The sequence below is a fragment of the Actinia tenebrosa genome, unplaced genomic scaffold, assembly GCF_029948245.1.
Source record: "Actinia tenebrosa isolate PJP-AT-01 unplaced genomic scaffold, QUT_ActTen_1.0 PGA_scaffold11__36_contigs__length_13525064, whole genome shotgun sequence".
NCBI lineage: Eukaryota > Metazoa > Cnidaria > Anthozoa > Actiniaria > Actiniidae > Actinia > Actinia tenebrosa.
The window spans coordinates 8,989,248-9,004,483 of NW_028292571.1; the positions used below are offsets into that span (position 1 = coordinate 8,989,248).

General features: G+C 36.3%; 2 protein-coding genes across 6 annotated transcripts in view; both read right to left on the reverse strand.

The window, feature by feature from the left end:
- Positions 1 to 576: 576 nt before the first annotated feature.
- LOC116289934 (uncharacterized) lies at positions 577 to 10,164 on the reverse strand. Of its 3 annotated transcripts, none has more exons than XM_031696882.2 (8): positions 9,935 to 10,164; positions 9,186 to 9,237; positions 8,245 to 8,302; positions 7,768 to 7,837; positions 6,720 to 7,356; positions 3,633 to 3,689; positions 2,424 to 2,750; positions 577 to 1,953 (listed from the first exon to the last, which is right to left on the reverse strand). In XM_031696882.2, the coding sequence occupies exons 5-8, from the start codon at positions 7,002 to 7,004 to the stop codon at positions 1,618 to 1,620; spliced, it is 1,005 nt and encodes a 334-aa protein (XP_031552742.1). In that variant the 5' UTR covers positions 7,005 to 7,356; positions 7,768 to 7,837; positions 8,245 to 8,302; positions 9,186 to 9,237; positions 9,935 to 10,164; the 3' UTR covers positions 577 to 1,617. The 3 variants fall into 3 exon arrangements, with proteins under 3 accessions (XP_031552742.1, XP_031552741.1, XP_031552743.1); XM_031696881.2 differs by having other exon boundaries at positions 9,860 to 10,164; XM_031696883.2 differs by lacking the exon at positions 7,768 to 7,837 and having other exon boundaries at positions 9,860 to 10,164.
- Positions 10,165 to 11,547: 1,383 nt separating this feature from the next.
- The window catches only part of LOC116289933 (leucine-rich repeat-containing protein 71), a 40,897-nt gene continuing 37,208 nt past the window's right edge, over positions 11,548 to 15,236 (reverse strand). For all 3 annotated transcript variants that reach the window (XM_089027286.1, XM_089027285.1, XM_089027287.1), the window contains exons 16-17: positions 11,858 to 11,974; positions 11,548 to 11,684 (exon numbers count right to left, since the gene is read on the reverse strand). In XM_089027286.1, coding sequence (XP_088883412.1) covers positions 11,673 to 11,684; positions 11,858 to 11,974 — 129 coding nt within the window. In that variant the 3' untranslated portion in view covers positions 11,548 to 11,672. The remainder of the gene's footprint in view (positions 11,685 to 11,857; positions 11,975 to 15,236) is intronic.

The window sequence follows — 15,236 nt, forward strand, 5'->3', positions numbered from 1 at the left end:
AATCGTCCAACTCAAGTCTACGCGACTGGACCGAAGGGAACTCTTGGTAGCAATCATTGAAGCCGAGTTGACTCCATAATTTTATCTGACTAGTTATGCCTGGTTTACAGCACGAACCTTCGTAGGCGAGCGGGAGACGTTTTTTTAATGCCTTCATATTTTCGGGATTGTGAACTCAATCATAACTACTTTGTTTTTCTTTCCCTAAAGCCGAAGACATGCATTTGATGGATTGTTTCTCGCCATTATTATCTTATTACTAGTGGGAACAATTAATTCAGAACGAATATTTAACCGCTTCAGTGATTTTTACCCGTATTCCTTTCGGTCCAGTCGCGTAGGCTTGAGCCGGTCAATGACAACGTTTTTTGAATTGACTGTATTCAGACCCGCTCTACACGTATCTACGAGTTAAAAACTGAATGCAAAACTTTGTGCAAGATGCATTGTTTCAATATCTTTTTTTTATCTATCTATTTACATTACAAATAAATTATCTGTACTTAATAAACTAATCGCAAATAAAATAAAATTCTTTGCCGAATGTGATGGATTTTATCTTTATCTACAAGTACATCAGTTATAAATATTTAATAAAATTCAATATATATAGCGCGTAGTTATGCAGTAGTGCAGTTTTCGTATGACTGTGAAAAGCTTCAGTGACGTGCCGTGACCATGACGTTTTCTAGAATTTTAATTGGCTGATTTTTTTCTCGCGCGATGTGATTGGTCTGAAAGTACCGTGACTTTGGCGTGACCGTGTCCGCACCGTGTTTATGCCGTGTTCTGGGTATTTGATTGGCCTGGCGTATCCCTAGCTGTGTCAAGAACGTGTTCGTGCCATGAGCTCTTTTCACAGTCATGCGATAACTGCTCTAAATCATAATTATGCACTTAGATCTCGACCACACTAACTTTCCCATAATTAATTTTCGCCTATTTACAATATGTACAAAATACTAGCTTTACATATCTATAAGGAAGGTTCGAGTTTTAAGCTATCCTTGCTATTTATGAATTTTGTATAACAGGCAAAGCATTGCGAGTAGCAGATCACGTGACTCTTGACCATCCTGTCGAACTAAATCATGGGTATTCTTAAACTTATTTCCAGTTCTATTTAGCTCCGTTGAATTGTATCTAGGGCTCTCAAATCAAAGTTTATCGGGCGAATAGATACAATACAATCGTTTTTTATTACTAGACCTTAACTACAGAAGAATGGTTTGAAGTCGAATTTGGGAAAGGTCTATTCGTTTCTAATTTATGATTAAGTTGAATATCTATTTCCATATTTAATACAGACATTACTTCTGTAAAAAATGGCGGGAAACGATCACGTTATCTGTTACTTTGTTGTCTGGTCCATGCTTTGCGCGGCGGGAAAGAGCAAATGAGTGGTCTGCAGCGCCACGATATTATATTGAATTATTATTCTTAGCCATCCATGGTAGTTACTTGCAACGTATATGTTTTTTCAATGTTATCATTTGGTGTTCATAGCTTATTCTCACCAGAATCATGTACGCAAGGAAATGCAAGGAAGGTACTTCAATGTTCCTGAGCTAACATTAGTATAGTCCGTAGAAAATTTATTACCATAGCAACCTTCCATTATTCAGTATATGGAGGCGGTGGATCGTGCCTCGTAGATGACGTGTTATAATTTATGCAATAGTCTCTTCTTGGAACGTTTACATCTAAATCCACTACATAATGTGAGCATGCGTGTTGTCGTACGCATGCGCTCTGTGATTCCCGCAGTGTTTGTGATTCTCGCCTCGTTTGCGTGCTTGGTGCAGTACTTGTCGACGTAGTGGATGATGATTCGCCGGCAACCAGTTCCGCCTCGGAACAGCTGAGTGTCAGGTTAGTTTGGGAGGTCTGGGACTGGCGCGATGTCGAGGTACATTTGCCATCTCCTTCAGATCTTGAACGATATGACATGCGCTAGACAAGAAGAAAAAAGAAGTCACATTAGAACATTCTGAAGATGCTATTGGTTTCTACTTTTTCAGATATTGACTTGATTTAACCGGAAGTAAATGTCCTATGCCATTGTATATACAGTGGCATCATTTCTCCAGTTATTCGAGTGTGATTTAACCAGAAGTAAATGTATTATTTCTCCAGCTATCCGAGTACTGCTCAGTTCGAGTTCCCTGTTGCTCAGGGTAGCCTTGGTTTTGTGTAGGATATTCATGTGCTTGACTGAACGTCCATGGAATTTTAAACTATTTGTATTGTTGAAGTTGTGCATTCTTTACCTAAACCGACGTTGGTATTTGTGAATATTTTAACACTATATTAAGGCTAACTCTGAGCATAGTTAATATTAGCTATGCTTTGAGTCTGTAATCAACGAACACAACGATATTTTACGAATTCGAAAATGGCAGCATTAGTTTACAATAGCTTACCTTTGAGCGACGAGACGGGCAGAGTAAGAGGGATTCTAGCACGCCAGCTATCACACACACTGCCAGACCAGCTCCATAAACACCACTTATTCCGTACACCATGTTCTTCAGGTCGAACTGGACTACTCGGCAGTTCTCGGTTCCTCGGAAAATGTACGATACCTGTCGGAGATCACTCGAGTAGAAGCACCTGCACGAGGTTTCCTTCGGAAAGTATTGGCATCTTTCGAAGCTTGATAGCATGGGTGCTACGCTAGTGAGGGAATGCACTGCACCAGCAAAGCACAGGAGACTCGAAGATATAGTGAAGAAAATGCATGAGACAATCTAAAGGATAACAGGGGAAAATGAGTCAAACGACGAGACGAAAACATTTCGAATGAATGAAAAAGTATTCGAGGTAAGAGGTTAAAGGTGGAAAGCAGAATGAAGAAAAATAAATGAAAAACGAAAGAAAAGGAAAGCAAAAATCTAGTGAAGGAAATAGAAAAGGGAAAGGACATGGGATTAAATTTGAGAGAAATTGGAAATTTTATAATTTGAATCTGGGCGCGACCGAATTAATTTTTCTATTTCAAGGTCGCTTTCAAGACCGTGAGCGTCACAGCTCAGCTATCTAGATACTTGCATTCTCTACTTTCACATCCCCATAATGCCTTGCGTCTTTGGGGGGGGTAACCAATCAAAAATCTGTCCCAAATTGAAAGGTTTCTTAATTGAATTTATACTATACCTGCTTTTGTCTGTACAATACTGATTATCAGTTTATTCCAAGTTATTTTTGCGTGTACAGATCATGAAGAGTTTTGGTCTTACAGAAAATGTATTGACTTACGAAAAAATGTTTAAAATTTACCTTAAACGTCTGCAAGCTTCTATCTTTTTCTGTTTTTTACTTCTTCATTTTATTTTTGGATAACAAGGTATTGTCAACATTGTCTGATCAGCCTTCAGCAAAATAAGCGTGTTTTTACCCTCTTGTTACACCCCCCCCCCCCCCCCCCCCCCCCCAAAGACGCAAAGTATTACGGGGATGTGAAAGTAGAGAATTCACAATATGAGGTCAGGGCTAATGAAATGACCTTGAGAACATCAGGATCGGTCCTCAACACGTTTTACGATAACGATGTATTTGAACATTTGAATAAGAATAATCTTGTATAGTATTAACATCCACCCCACCCCCCGGTGTTAGACATTTATTCTTACCAATAGCTTTGGTCGTTTCTTGAAGAGGATCAGATTTGCAAATCCGTTGACTGCCATCTATGAGAAAAATACATTTTATTGTTAATAAACAAGTCTATGTTAACCAAATAAACCATAATTATTGCGCGTGCGGTCAACAAACCGAGCCCTAAGCAACAGATAGGCATGTCTTGACAGTCGCACGGCTTCCTTAAACACAGAAAAGGCGGGTTTCCATTAGCTAGGCGCGCGCACAAGGCATATAGACACCTTTATTTCAGGCCACCAATTTACGTTACAGAACCGAAGGTTTGAAATGGGAAAGCATTAACGCTCAAAGTAAATCCATTCGGAGTTTTACGTAATGAATACCCCTAATTACACCGAGTAGATCTGAATACTGAGCACGTTAAACTCTGTACGTGGTGCGTATATTTTAAGATTTCTTGTTGATAGTTTGAAGCTAGCTTGATATTCACAATACGCAGGCTATAAGGTATTATTTATAAATATTTATTGAATGTTAATCAAAATATTAGTCGTTTGATGACCTTTCATACCGAAAGGCGCTAATTTAGTCCCTTGACCGCTGATTCAAAAGCCTACAGACTGCAGTTTTGGTTTTCAAAAGACGCTGTTTTTGTTTTTGTTTTTGTGTTAATCACCCCCTGCCCCGACACACGGCGGCTATTAGTAATCCTACTGATAGCACGTGTGCCTCATTGAACAAAACAAACAAAGAAGTTGCTTCTTTTGTAGTCCCGTATGGCGTATTGGTAAACAAACGATAGAGAACGAGCCATCGATGCTGGATACTGAAACAACCACAGATAATAAAACTTCGCCTGAATTATCGTGATGCTTCAGATACTTTCTTAAAACAATTTTCTTTTACACTTCAATTATTTTCTTTTCGTTTTCTCTGATAGAGATTTTTCTTTTGACTCTGATATGTTTTCATTTGATGAATGAGCGAATGACCAAAAAGTATATGACAAAGACGCCACAAGATATTTCGCGCCAAAACACATTAATTAAAAAAAACTGAGATCTTCATACAAGGCTGTTTTGTACAACTTCATCTTCAATCAAGACGTATAGTACAAAGAACATTTCCTTATTGAAGAAACATGTGATTTCTGTTCAAGACAAACAAAGGATCTTTGTATGAAGAAAGGCAACGCCGGCCATATTGGACTTCTCCTTGATTCAACCTGCAAGTCTTTTGACTCAGTTCTCTATCTATTCTTTTGTTTGAAGTAAAAAGGGGTTCAAAACACCTTGTACTCTTTTCTTTACTGAAAGTAACATCTTATAGAATATATGTGCTGTAAGAGAATGTCTTAGAGATTGTTTTTTCAAAAACTAACGAAGTAAACGCCTTCTTCGTCTGAACAAACAAGACATTTACATAAAGAAGCGTCTTTTCGGTGAAACACTAAAAGAAACCATTAAAATAAGGCTTTCTTTTCCATTATTTAGTATATTCGTTTTCTTCTTTTACGTACTGAAATATTATTCCTTTGTTAGTGTCCTGAGGACGGTAATCTTGTAGCATCAGACAAAGTTTTCAATGAACAAATAACACACTAATGGTTTCCAAGAACTCTATAAAAAGTCACAAACCCTGCAAGAAAGCTGTCTTGTTTTTTTTTTTTTGTTTGTTTTGTTATGTTTTTTTGCCTTTAAGAAATTAGGCAAAAACTCATAATATCAAACCTTTCATGTACTGAATTTCGCGAACTTTCCGCAAAAGCCCAAGTCAAAATAACGAACCGACAAAGAACGAAAATCCAAACAACTTTCAAAAACTTTCCGCAAAAACCGCCAAGTCAAAATAACGAAATAACGAACAGTGACAAAGAACGAAAATTCAAACAATTTGTAATTTTAAAAAGTCGTCACTGCTTCCAACCAATTATATATCCCTAAAATTAGCGAAACGTGGATGAGTTTTGTAGTTTTGTTTTCCCTTGGGGCGTAGTTTGTATATGATCTTTTAACAAAGGGAGCCACGCTTTCATAATAACTCCAAACAATGTGCGAGACAACGGCACGTGTGGAATATTGATCCATTAAACCTTGTCATGCTCTTCTTACAAAGAAACAGTTGGACTAAAGCCCCTAACAAAAACATCACTAATGAATGCAGCTTAAATTTGGCGAATAGGAGCTCATTCTTTATTGTAAAAAGCACTGTGTTTTGTTTTTGCAAAAAGAAATAAAATTTCCATCGGAGTTGTTGAAGGAAGCGTAATTGAATGGCACGCGCCAATCAGTCGCTTCAGTTGACTTTTCATAAAAAAAATTAATCAAAAAAAGTTTTCGAAAGATTTACAAAAACCCCAGACAAATCCCCTCAATATGTACTTAAAATCCTTGTTTTATCCTTCAAAGTATGCCTGCTATTTCCTTATTTGACATTTAGAATTGAAAAAAGAGATCTTTAAGGTAATTTAGGTACATGTTTATGAGCGTTCGTTGAGGCATAAGCAAACAAATGTTTCACACGAAATTTTATAGTTTGTCAAACTATTCGTTCATTTGTTTAGTAACCGAAATTTTTGATTTTTTGAATAAAAAAATAACAATAATTTCCCGTTTTTAACAAACATAATCATATAAGTTTTTGAAAACAGAATCGAAAAAGTATATTCTGACATTGATTTATGAAAGGAAAAAAAGAAATAATCAAAATTTAAAACAGCAAAGCTGATAAAACTCTAAAAAAAGTTTTTCTATATGTTAAGTATGAGATTTGAAAGTTATTTTGTCGATAATTATATGATAAAAATATTATATCAGTTTGAAACATAGGAAACTATACATGTATGTATAATTATGAAGCCTTTTTTATACTTCGAAAGGTGTTTTTTTTACTGCCTAGTTACTTGATTTATTACTTCCATTATGAGTTGTTTTTCTTATAAGCATTTCAATAAATTAAAACTATGAAAATAATTCAAGTTTTTAATGAATTGCGCACAGTTAAGCTGTTCTACCCGGCTATCTGATTTGTAACGCTTTGCGCTATAATTATTTTCTCTACTCTGTTGAAAGAAGTTGTCAAAATTAAAAAAAAAAGAGGAAAATAATATTTAAACTCACCATTCCTCCAGCCACGTACGATGGGAATGTATTTTGAGTTAGGGGCAATGAGGATGTAAGGTTCTTGACGCTAAAATACGCCATGATCAGGAGAGATCCCACAGCGATGAGTGCTAGTCCCGAGATTGGCAATGATATGTACTTTTTAGAACAGCACGAACATTTTGATGGTTTTGCCTCACGATTAACATTCACATCTTTTACACGGATTTGTACGAGATGCTCTTCCGATTTCTGAGGTCGGGCTTTGGTTTTCTTGGTAGAAATCTTGTGATTTTTCTCCATTGATTCGTCGATACTTGGATTTCTCAAACTTTAGTTGACTTTAGAAAGTTGACCTTTGGGCGGGAAAATAATCAACACGAAATATATTCACCGGGTGCTTGATTGTGAGTTCTCGAGAAATACGCCAAGGATTTCCAAACCCTGGATTTAAATGCTGAATATGAATACTTTTCCTGGGATTTTTTTAGTCTACGCTTCAGTTCCTAAACAACGATCTTTCACGGAGAGAAGCTCAAGCGTAAAGTTACAGAGTATGGACGTTAGATATCTTTTGTGACGTCATGCGTTCCTTGACAACCTCCTTGAATAGGTTGGATACACTTGAATGAGTAGCGATCAATGGCGCCAACGACTAGAAATAAATTCAAAAGCGAGGTCAGCCATTAGCATAAACACCAGTTCTTTGTCTAGGATCAAGAGGTTGTCGAAAGATGCCTGTTTTATTGTTTTCTCTCGTAATATTTTTAAGCTAACTGGTGGCAAAAATCGTGAAGGCGAATCTCGTAACAAAAGATCATGTATTGATTCTTAATCAAATCAAAAACAAAAAGGGCTTTACACTAATGTCTTCATCTTCGAATGTATGATTTTTTAAACGAATAACAACCTTCTTTTTTCTGTTCATTGATCGTTTTCATTCAGTCCAGGTTTTTTGGGGGGTTTGATCTTTTGGTCTCGGCTCGTGTTTTGGGCTGTACAGTACAGGTACCTTAGTACACAAGTGTACAGAATGAATGCTATGATGAATTAAAGTCAAAATCACCTGTTTATCCCAAGCAACAAGACTAAGAGCCTCACACACATGTGATAACACATGTGCCAGGGGGAAAAGGCTGAAAAATAACAACAATATAATTTGGCAATTACAAAATATCTACAAAAATTTTACCGACTTTCAAAACATGATTCAGAGTTGCCAAAGCTTTTTTGATTGTTCATCTTCGCCATTTTCTGAGCTAGGTAGCTATTGTACAGAAAAATCTGTACTTTTGAATGCTTTGATCTTTGAACATATCGGTCAATACGGTGAATGGTATTCAATAAAAGCAAAAAACCTTCACAGACCAATTGATAAATCAGTTCAGTGTTGTTCAAAGAGATTTACAGTGAATTTATAGTTTTATGCTAAAGTACTAGTCGTATGAAAAGCGGGTTTCACAGTTTTAATTCCTCTTGCTGTAGATATGGCTATGGTTAGAACTGGCACGTGTTGTTGATGTGTTTTTCAGGTACGACTTACCTAAGCGGGAAATTCTCTACGGGCGGTCTTATTTCGCGCTAAAAAAGCGTGTTCCTACCTGAAAAACAAAGAGTCGTATAGCTAAATGATGAGTCCTTTTGTTAAACTGCAAGTGTGCTGCATGTAAAAGAAGAAAACAGTATCATGTATATAAAACTGTAAAGAACAGAAAATGTGGTTTCAGAGCGTTGTCAAGAAATCTAAGCATACTACAAAAATGTACTAAAAACATGTTTATTCAGTAAACGTTTCCATGCTAAAACTTTCGCTATTCTCTTTAAAAAAAAGTAAAATATTTTTTTAAAATTTAAATAAAAGAAAGTAGAAACACTGGCAAAAATATGGAGGCCTTTTTAGGAAAAATATTATAGTGCCGGTATTCACTAGATCAAGTATCAGGTTATGTCGTACTATTGCACTGAAATGGCTTCGCATTATTTTCCTCCAATCACGTGCACAGAGCGTAGTTACAGCACAGTAAAATATACTTAGTTGTACGATTACAGTTTTTCAATGTACAACTATGGATTTGCCCGATGGATGGATCATTTCGATTATAACGCGTCTGGAGACACGATACTCCGACTAGTATATAATAAGATAATCGTATTTAACTCTTCATATTTTTGCCAGTGTTTGTACTTTCTTTCTTTCTTTCTCTTTTTCCTTTTTTTAAGGAGAATGGCGAACGTTTACTCCACATAAACATGTTTTCAATACAGTCTTGTAGTACACTAAGATTCTTATACAACGCTAAAACCACAGAAATCATATGTACAGACATCATATGTCTACGGGATGCTATTTTCCTATATAACAGCTGCGCTACTTCTGTACGTGATTAATAACGACGAGGATTTTCTTTTTTTATCTACGCGATATGGCCTTGTGTATAAGAACCCACATCTCAAAAGCCCTTTAGATATTATGGCGTATCGTACCATAGAGTATATGCTCCGGCACATGGCTGTAATTAAGAAGAAGAGGAAGTACCTGAAGATTACAATAGATAACAGGGATGAAAATGTAAAAAGCTCCACTGATCAAATTATTTGCCAGATGGTGGCAGCGCGTGTGAGGTGGCTCACTGACACTACAAAGGACATAAAGAAACTTGAGACTGGTGTTTTTTTTTGAAGCTATGCTGATGAAAACAAACCGATTTTATTTACGTTTTGAGAAAAAAGTGATGAAGGATTTCGTTTTGCTTTTGCGATTTGGAAACAAATTGAATAGTCGTGTTTATAGATATTAGTAATGATAAAAAGGTAAATTATACACCGTGAAAAGATGAAGAAACTTACTGACGTTTCGGACGCTAGTCCTTCGTCGGAGTAAAAGAACCCACATCTCAAAAGCCCTTTAGATATTATGGCGTATCGTACCGCTCTTTTCTTTTCATGGTGTAAAATTTACCTTTTTATCATTACTGTTTCATTTGAAACATCGACGCAGCTCACACTAGTTTTTATAGCTAGTTATATCTTCTTTATAGATATTAAGTCGATTAGTGTCGAGTAAGACACAAACGAGCAAGATAGTCACACAAGGTCTAACTGCAAGAAAGAGATTACGTCCAGCCTCTCAAGCAAATATTAAAAATTTTAAAGTAAACCTGTGATTTGGAGTTTCCATTAAGTGAAAGTAAGCGATCATGCTCGGTTATTGTTTATAGCTTGAGCTTAAATACCATTGATTCCAACGTGTCTAACTTGAGTCACGTGTTGTTCTTTCAAGTCAGCCATGACAGAGTCACGAAGCGCGGAAGTGAAATCAATAAGAGCGTCCATATAGAGGTTTTGCACCATCACGTGACGGCAGCCATGTTAGATGGCAGGAACAATGCAATCGTTTTACATGAGAAAGAATTCAATTCCCGAGAGCAAAGTGATGTTATTGTTCTGTCATCTAACCACAGGCAGTCCAAGCTGTATTATGGCGCGGCACGTGATGGCGCAAAACCTCTATTGGCTATATTTAATACTTTTTTCCGATGGACGACTTGAACTCACAGGTCACGTGACCCACCGCCCTCAAAAAAGCATTTGTATCAAAATAAACACCAGAAACCACGAGCAGAGCAATGGATAATAGTAAAGATAGTTTCACCACACAATTACCATGGTTACGACTCCCCTTAGTTACCGTTGCTATGTCCCACAAGTTCAGCAAATTCGCTAGAATATTTCAGAATTTAAAACTCTGATGGCATTAAACTAAATCATAAATTGCTTCAATTGTTTACTGTGCTTTGGATTAAAATAGGAATTACCTCGTATAATTCTCGTAGAACTCTTTAAAACAGATACTCTGGTGTGATTAGTATAGGATATCGCACATTTCGGCGAGTACAATTTGGAATTTATAGGTACGAATGAAGCTTTGAAAGCTTTCAAAATTGAACGAGCTTTTAGGTGAGTCCAATTTGAGAACTTTCAATACATCACGAGTATCTATAAATCCCGAATTGTACGTGAAGATTGTGCGATTTTTTGTTTATAATCTTATAATAGGCTCAACAAAATTGAGCAACTTAATTGGGACTCTACAGAGAACAATTTGGGATTTAATTATACAGCTTCTCATTAATCCCATATAGGTAACTGTCCAATTATTTTCTTAATTGGACAGGTCTTGTTGATATGGGATTAATTAGGCAGCTATATAATAAATAGGTAATGGGATGTCATGCTCCCCAATCAAGAAATAATTAGACTCGAAAAATTCGTCTGACTGCCAAATTGGACTCGGCTTGTGACCTCATCCAATTTTGTCAGTCCTCGGAATTTTCCTCGTCCAATTATTTCTTAATTGGACAGCATGGAGTCCTATTACATATACTAATTGTCAAAACCGAATAGTCAGGTGGGAAGAAACGAATAGTACGGGTCAAAATCGAATAGTCAGAAAAAAACGAATAGTACGGTTCAGACTCTTTTGTTTCCTCGGAACCTCGACTCGGATTGTTTTGTGCTTGATCACTCAACCAGAATATCGAAAGTTGGCGATTCTTATCTTATCTCAGTTTATTTAGGGATATTAGAGAGTTAAAGTCCCTCTTGCCATGGTATTACCATATTATCAGCAAAAAAATAGGCAAAAAATAAGCAAAAAAACAAAAACAAAAACAAACAAAACAAACAAAAACAAAAAACAAAATCAAAAACAAAACAAAAAATAAGCAAAAAAAAACAACAACAAAAAACAACAACAACAACAACAAAACAAACAAAGCAAAAAAACAAAACAAAAAACAAAAAAACAAAAACAACAACAAACAAACGAGTGAATAAACACGATTCGTTTGGTATACATAACAATTTATGAACATTAGAATTACAAACTCTTTAAAACAGTTGTTTGAATTACTTAATAAATATTTACAACTTATTCAACCATTACTGTCCTTGTTCCATTACATTACTTGATTAAGGATCCTCCTAGGAAAAAAAAAACATTTCACTTTAAATAAAAATAACGATAACGATACTAATACTAATACCCATACCCATACTCACACTCACACTCACACTCACCCTCACCCTCACCCTCACCCTCACCCTCACCCTCACCCTCACCCTCATACTCATACTCATATAAATATTAATAATACCTTGATAGTAGTAATGGTGTCATCTAATGGCTCGGGTGGTTTATAGTAGGGGTCACGTGTATGCATAATTTCCATTAGTCGTTGATAGGACCCGTTGTCAGGAGCAAACACATTTCTCTAAAAAAGTTCAAAATGTGTAAGAAAATGCAAGCATGGCATACTTTTATAAGAAAGCAAACATAATATTTAAAATAATCCAGCTCCAGTTTCGAATTCTCTGTTGCTCATGGTCAGCCTCGATGAAGTGTTGAATATTCACATGTTCCCGTGAAGGTAGATTTGAAAGTTTATATACGAAAAGAATGAAGTTTTTTGAGTTAGATATTTCGGACGATATCCATCGTCCATCATCAGTTTAATGACTCACTCTAAGTGTATTAAGACTTTATAGTATTTCACTGTAATACCCCGGGAGGGGGGGGGGGGGTACTACCACCCCAACTTGGGTAGGGGTGTGCCGCCAGGACCTCAAAACCCTGACCCTATCCCAGACCTAAAATTTTGATTTTACATACCCTACCCCAGACTAAAACTAAGAATCGTACACCCTATCCCAGACTAAAAGACGGAAATGACGGTTATTCAATAGATTGCAATCAATATTTACTAACGTTTTCATTGTTTTTGTGCCGGCAGAAAGCGTGGCCTATTCGCCAGACAAAAATGACCCGTCGTTAACCCTATCCCAGACTAAAATGATACCCTATCCCAGACAAAATGTCAAAAAATGATACCCTACCCCAGACCCAAAAGCCGAAAAACCATACCCTATAGGGCGGCACATACCCGTATAGCAAATATAGGGGAGTACCCCCCTGGGTGTAATACACTCATAGTGAGTCATTAAACTGACGATGGACGATGGATATCGTCCGAAATATCTTACTCAAAAAACTTCTAGTCATTCTTTTCGCATATAAACTTTTGGCCCAAAGAAACATATTCAGATTTGAAAGTGGTTTTATTATATGACCGTGAATCTTAGAGCCTGGACACTAGCAAATCGAGCAATCTGATTGGATAGATCGCATCGTGGTCTGGATTTTCCGGTATTAACCGGTCCGATCGCATATTAATCTTACGGCGAAAACATTTTGTCCTTTTCAATGAAAAGTGGTCATATAATAAAACTCTTATCAACCGAGCTTGGTCGGTCCGTACGGGATAATCTTGACCTCGGTCGGGTACAGACCACGGTCAAGATTGTCACGTACAGACCTTCCGCTCGGTTAATGAGATCTAAGTATTGTTGAAGTTGTGCATTAATTACATCACCGATGGTATTTGTGAATATATGATCTGAAATGAGGCTACTACCCCTGAGCAAATAAGTCTGTAATGAACTAGGTAAAAGATAACATTTGATAAAGTCAAAGAAAAACGTCTAAACCAAAAAGTCGTTTCCATCATCAAAGCTAAGACCGAAAGGTATTCTGAGTCAAAAATTAAGTAATGCATATTGCAGTTTGGCAGCTTTTATACATTGATTCAAGTTACTGAGCAAAGCCAGCATTTTGTCACTCTTCATGTATGTGTCTTTATGCAAACACTCTTCAAATGCACGTGGACCACAGAAAATCAACTCGCCCAGACTAACCGTTGGTAGTAGCTTCAATAATTAACCCTTTTTAACCCGACAATGTTTTTTTTCCAGTTTGTTGTATAATTTGGGCTAACATGATATTATCGATGGTTTTCACGGTGGCCATGTTGGAGGAACTTAAGAGTGGCTGTCCGTAACGGTCGAGAATGGCGGGACAGCGAAGGAATTTTCAAATTTCTCATATTTTGTCAGAAGACAACCTTTGGTAAGCTCTTTTAAAAAATCCAGTTTAAAACTTCAAGCGCTTTTTTATTTTGGCGAATTTTACGAAAATCTAAAACTCGACTTCCGGTTCGCTCTGGACCGGTGTGAACAGCCCAAAATATTACCCATATTTAAGAAGGCCTCACTCGTTCAAAAATACTCCTATCGATCTGATACTTTTTCAACATTTTAACTATCTATCAGACTCCAAAAGGGATAAATAATATTTTTGGGAAAATGTTTTGTTCTCGCTTTTTGGGATTTTTTTTCGATGGCATTTCAAGCAGCTACGACGCGAAGCAAATTTTAGCCTAAATTGAATGCCCTAAATTATCACCTGGTATATATTTTATTTTCACTAATACTATATGATCTGAAAGCTTGTTTATTGTACTTCTTTTCCTGAAAGTATTAGCCTTGGAACGCAAATACTTCCTCGCGATTAATCGACTCTTCTATGTAGCATACGGCGGTCTAATTTCGGATTCAGAATCAAAGCGCCTGCTTTATAAATACTCAAAAACTTTCTTGGATCACCCAGAATGAACATTTTAATCGTAAACAACATTAGTTTGATGACTGTAAACTATACTCCAGCTATATATTATTGACTTATACTTTTGTACTGGAATATTTTAGAGAGTAAGGACTTAAGCGTACGAATTCTAAGTTAGAAAAAAAACCTTTAGACCCCATCAAACGCAGGGTTTTTTTATTTTTCTCTTTTCTTTGTTTTTGTTGAATATACTTGCTCAAAATCCTCCCAAATTTCAATTAGTTCCACGTTATTCGTAGAAAAAACAAACTCATTTTTGTACTTTCTCAAAATTAATGGAATAAGTTAGAGGACACTATGATTGAATAAACAAACTGAATTAGTTGAGAAGCGTGGCACGTGAACGTCGATCACTTGTACCTTTCTTGAATTATATGAACTAAACAAACAACCTTTATGTTTTGTATTTTTTGTCTTTATCTCTTGTCAAAATTAATAATAACTAGTGACTAAAGTGCGTGCAGTTGCTTTCGTACTATTTCATTTAAGCCCCTTTCCCGATAACGTCACACATTTGATTCGCATCAACACTGCCTACTCTGCTTTTTTTCCCTTCTCTTTTGTTGCTGTTTTTGCTTGTTTTTATATGGGGTTTCAGAATTGATTGATTTAACTTGATTCTAAATGAAAAAGCCAAAAATCGTCCTTGTTTCATTAAGAGAAGTCAGTGGCTAACAAACCTGTTTCCTTTCCTATTCATTCGCCTAGAATAAACTGTTTGACAGGAACAACAAGTATCTTTTTACCAATAATAATAACATATTATATATATATATATATATATACAGCCATTTGCAAAAACTATGGCCGCTTCCAATACATATACGAGTATATCGAAAGCATATCAAGTATTATGGGATATCTTCCACTATATATTTTTCAAGTTGTCTATCATTAGGGCTTTCTGGAAAAAAATATCAAGAATGATATCCCGCCCTGTCTGATATACTTTCGATATAGTTGTATTTATATTTGAAACGGCCATAATTTTTGCAAATGGCTGTATATATATATAT

Excerpts from the sequence above, each read along its gene's own strand:
- LOC116289934 (XM_031696882.2), bottom strand. The coding sequence starts at position 7,004 with ATGGAGAAAAATCACAAGATTTCTACCAAGAAAACCAAAGCCCGACCT. Across the intron at positions 3,690-6,719 it reads CGTACGTGGCTGGAGGAATG|ATGGCAGTCAACGGATTTGC; the intron begins GTGAGTTTAAAT and ends TTTTTCTCATAG. Across the intron at positions 2,751-3,632 it reads AGAAACGACCAAAGCTATTG|ATTGTCTCATGCATTTTCTT; the intron begins GTAAGAATAAAT and ends GTTATCCTTTAG.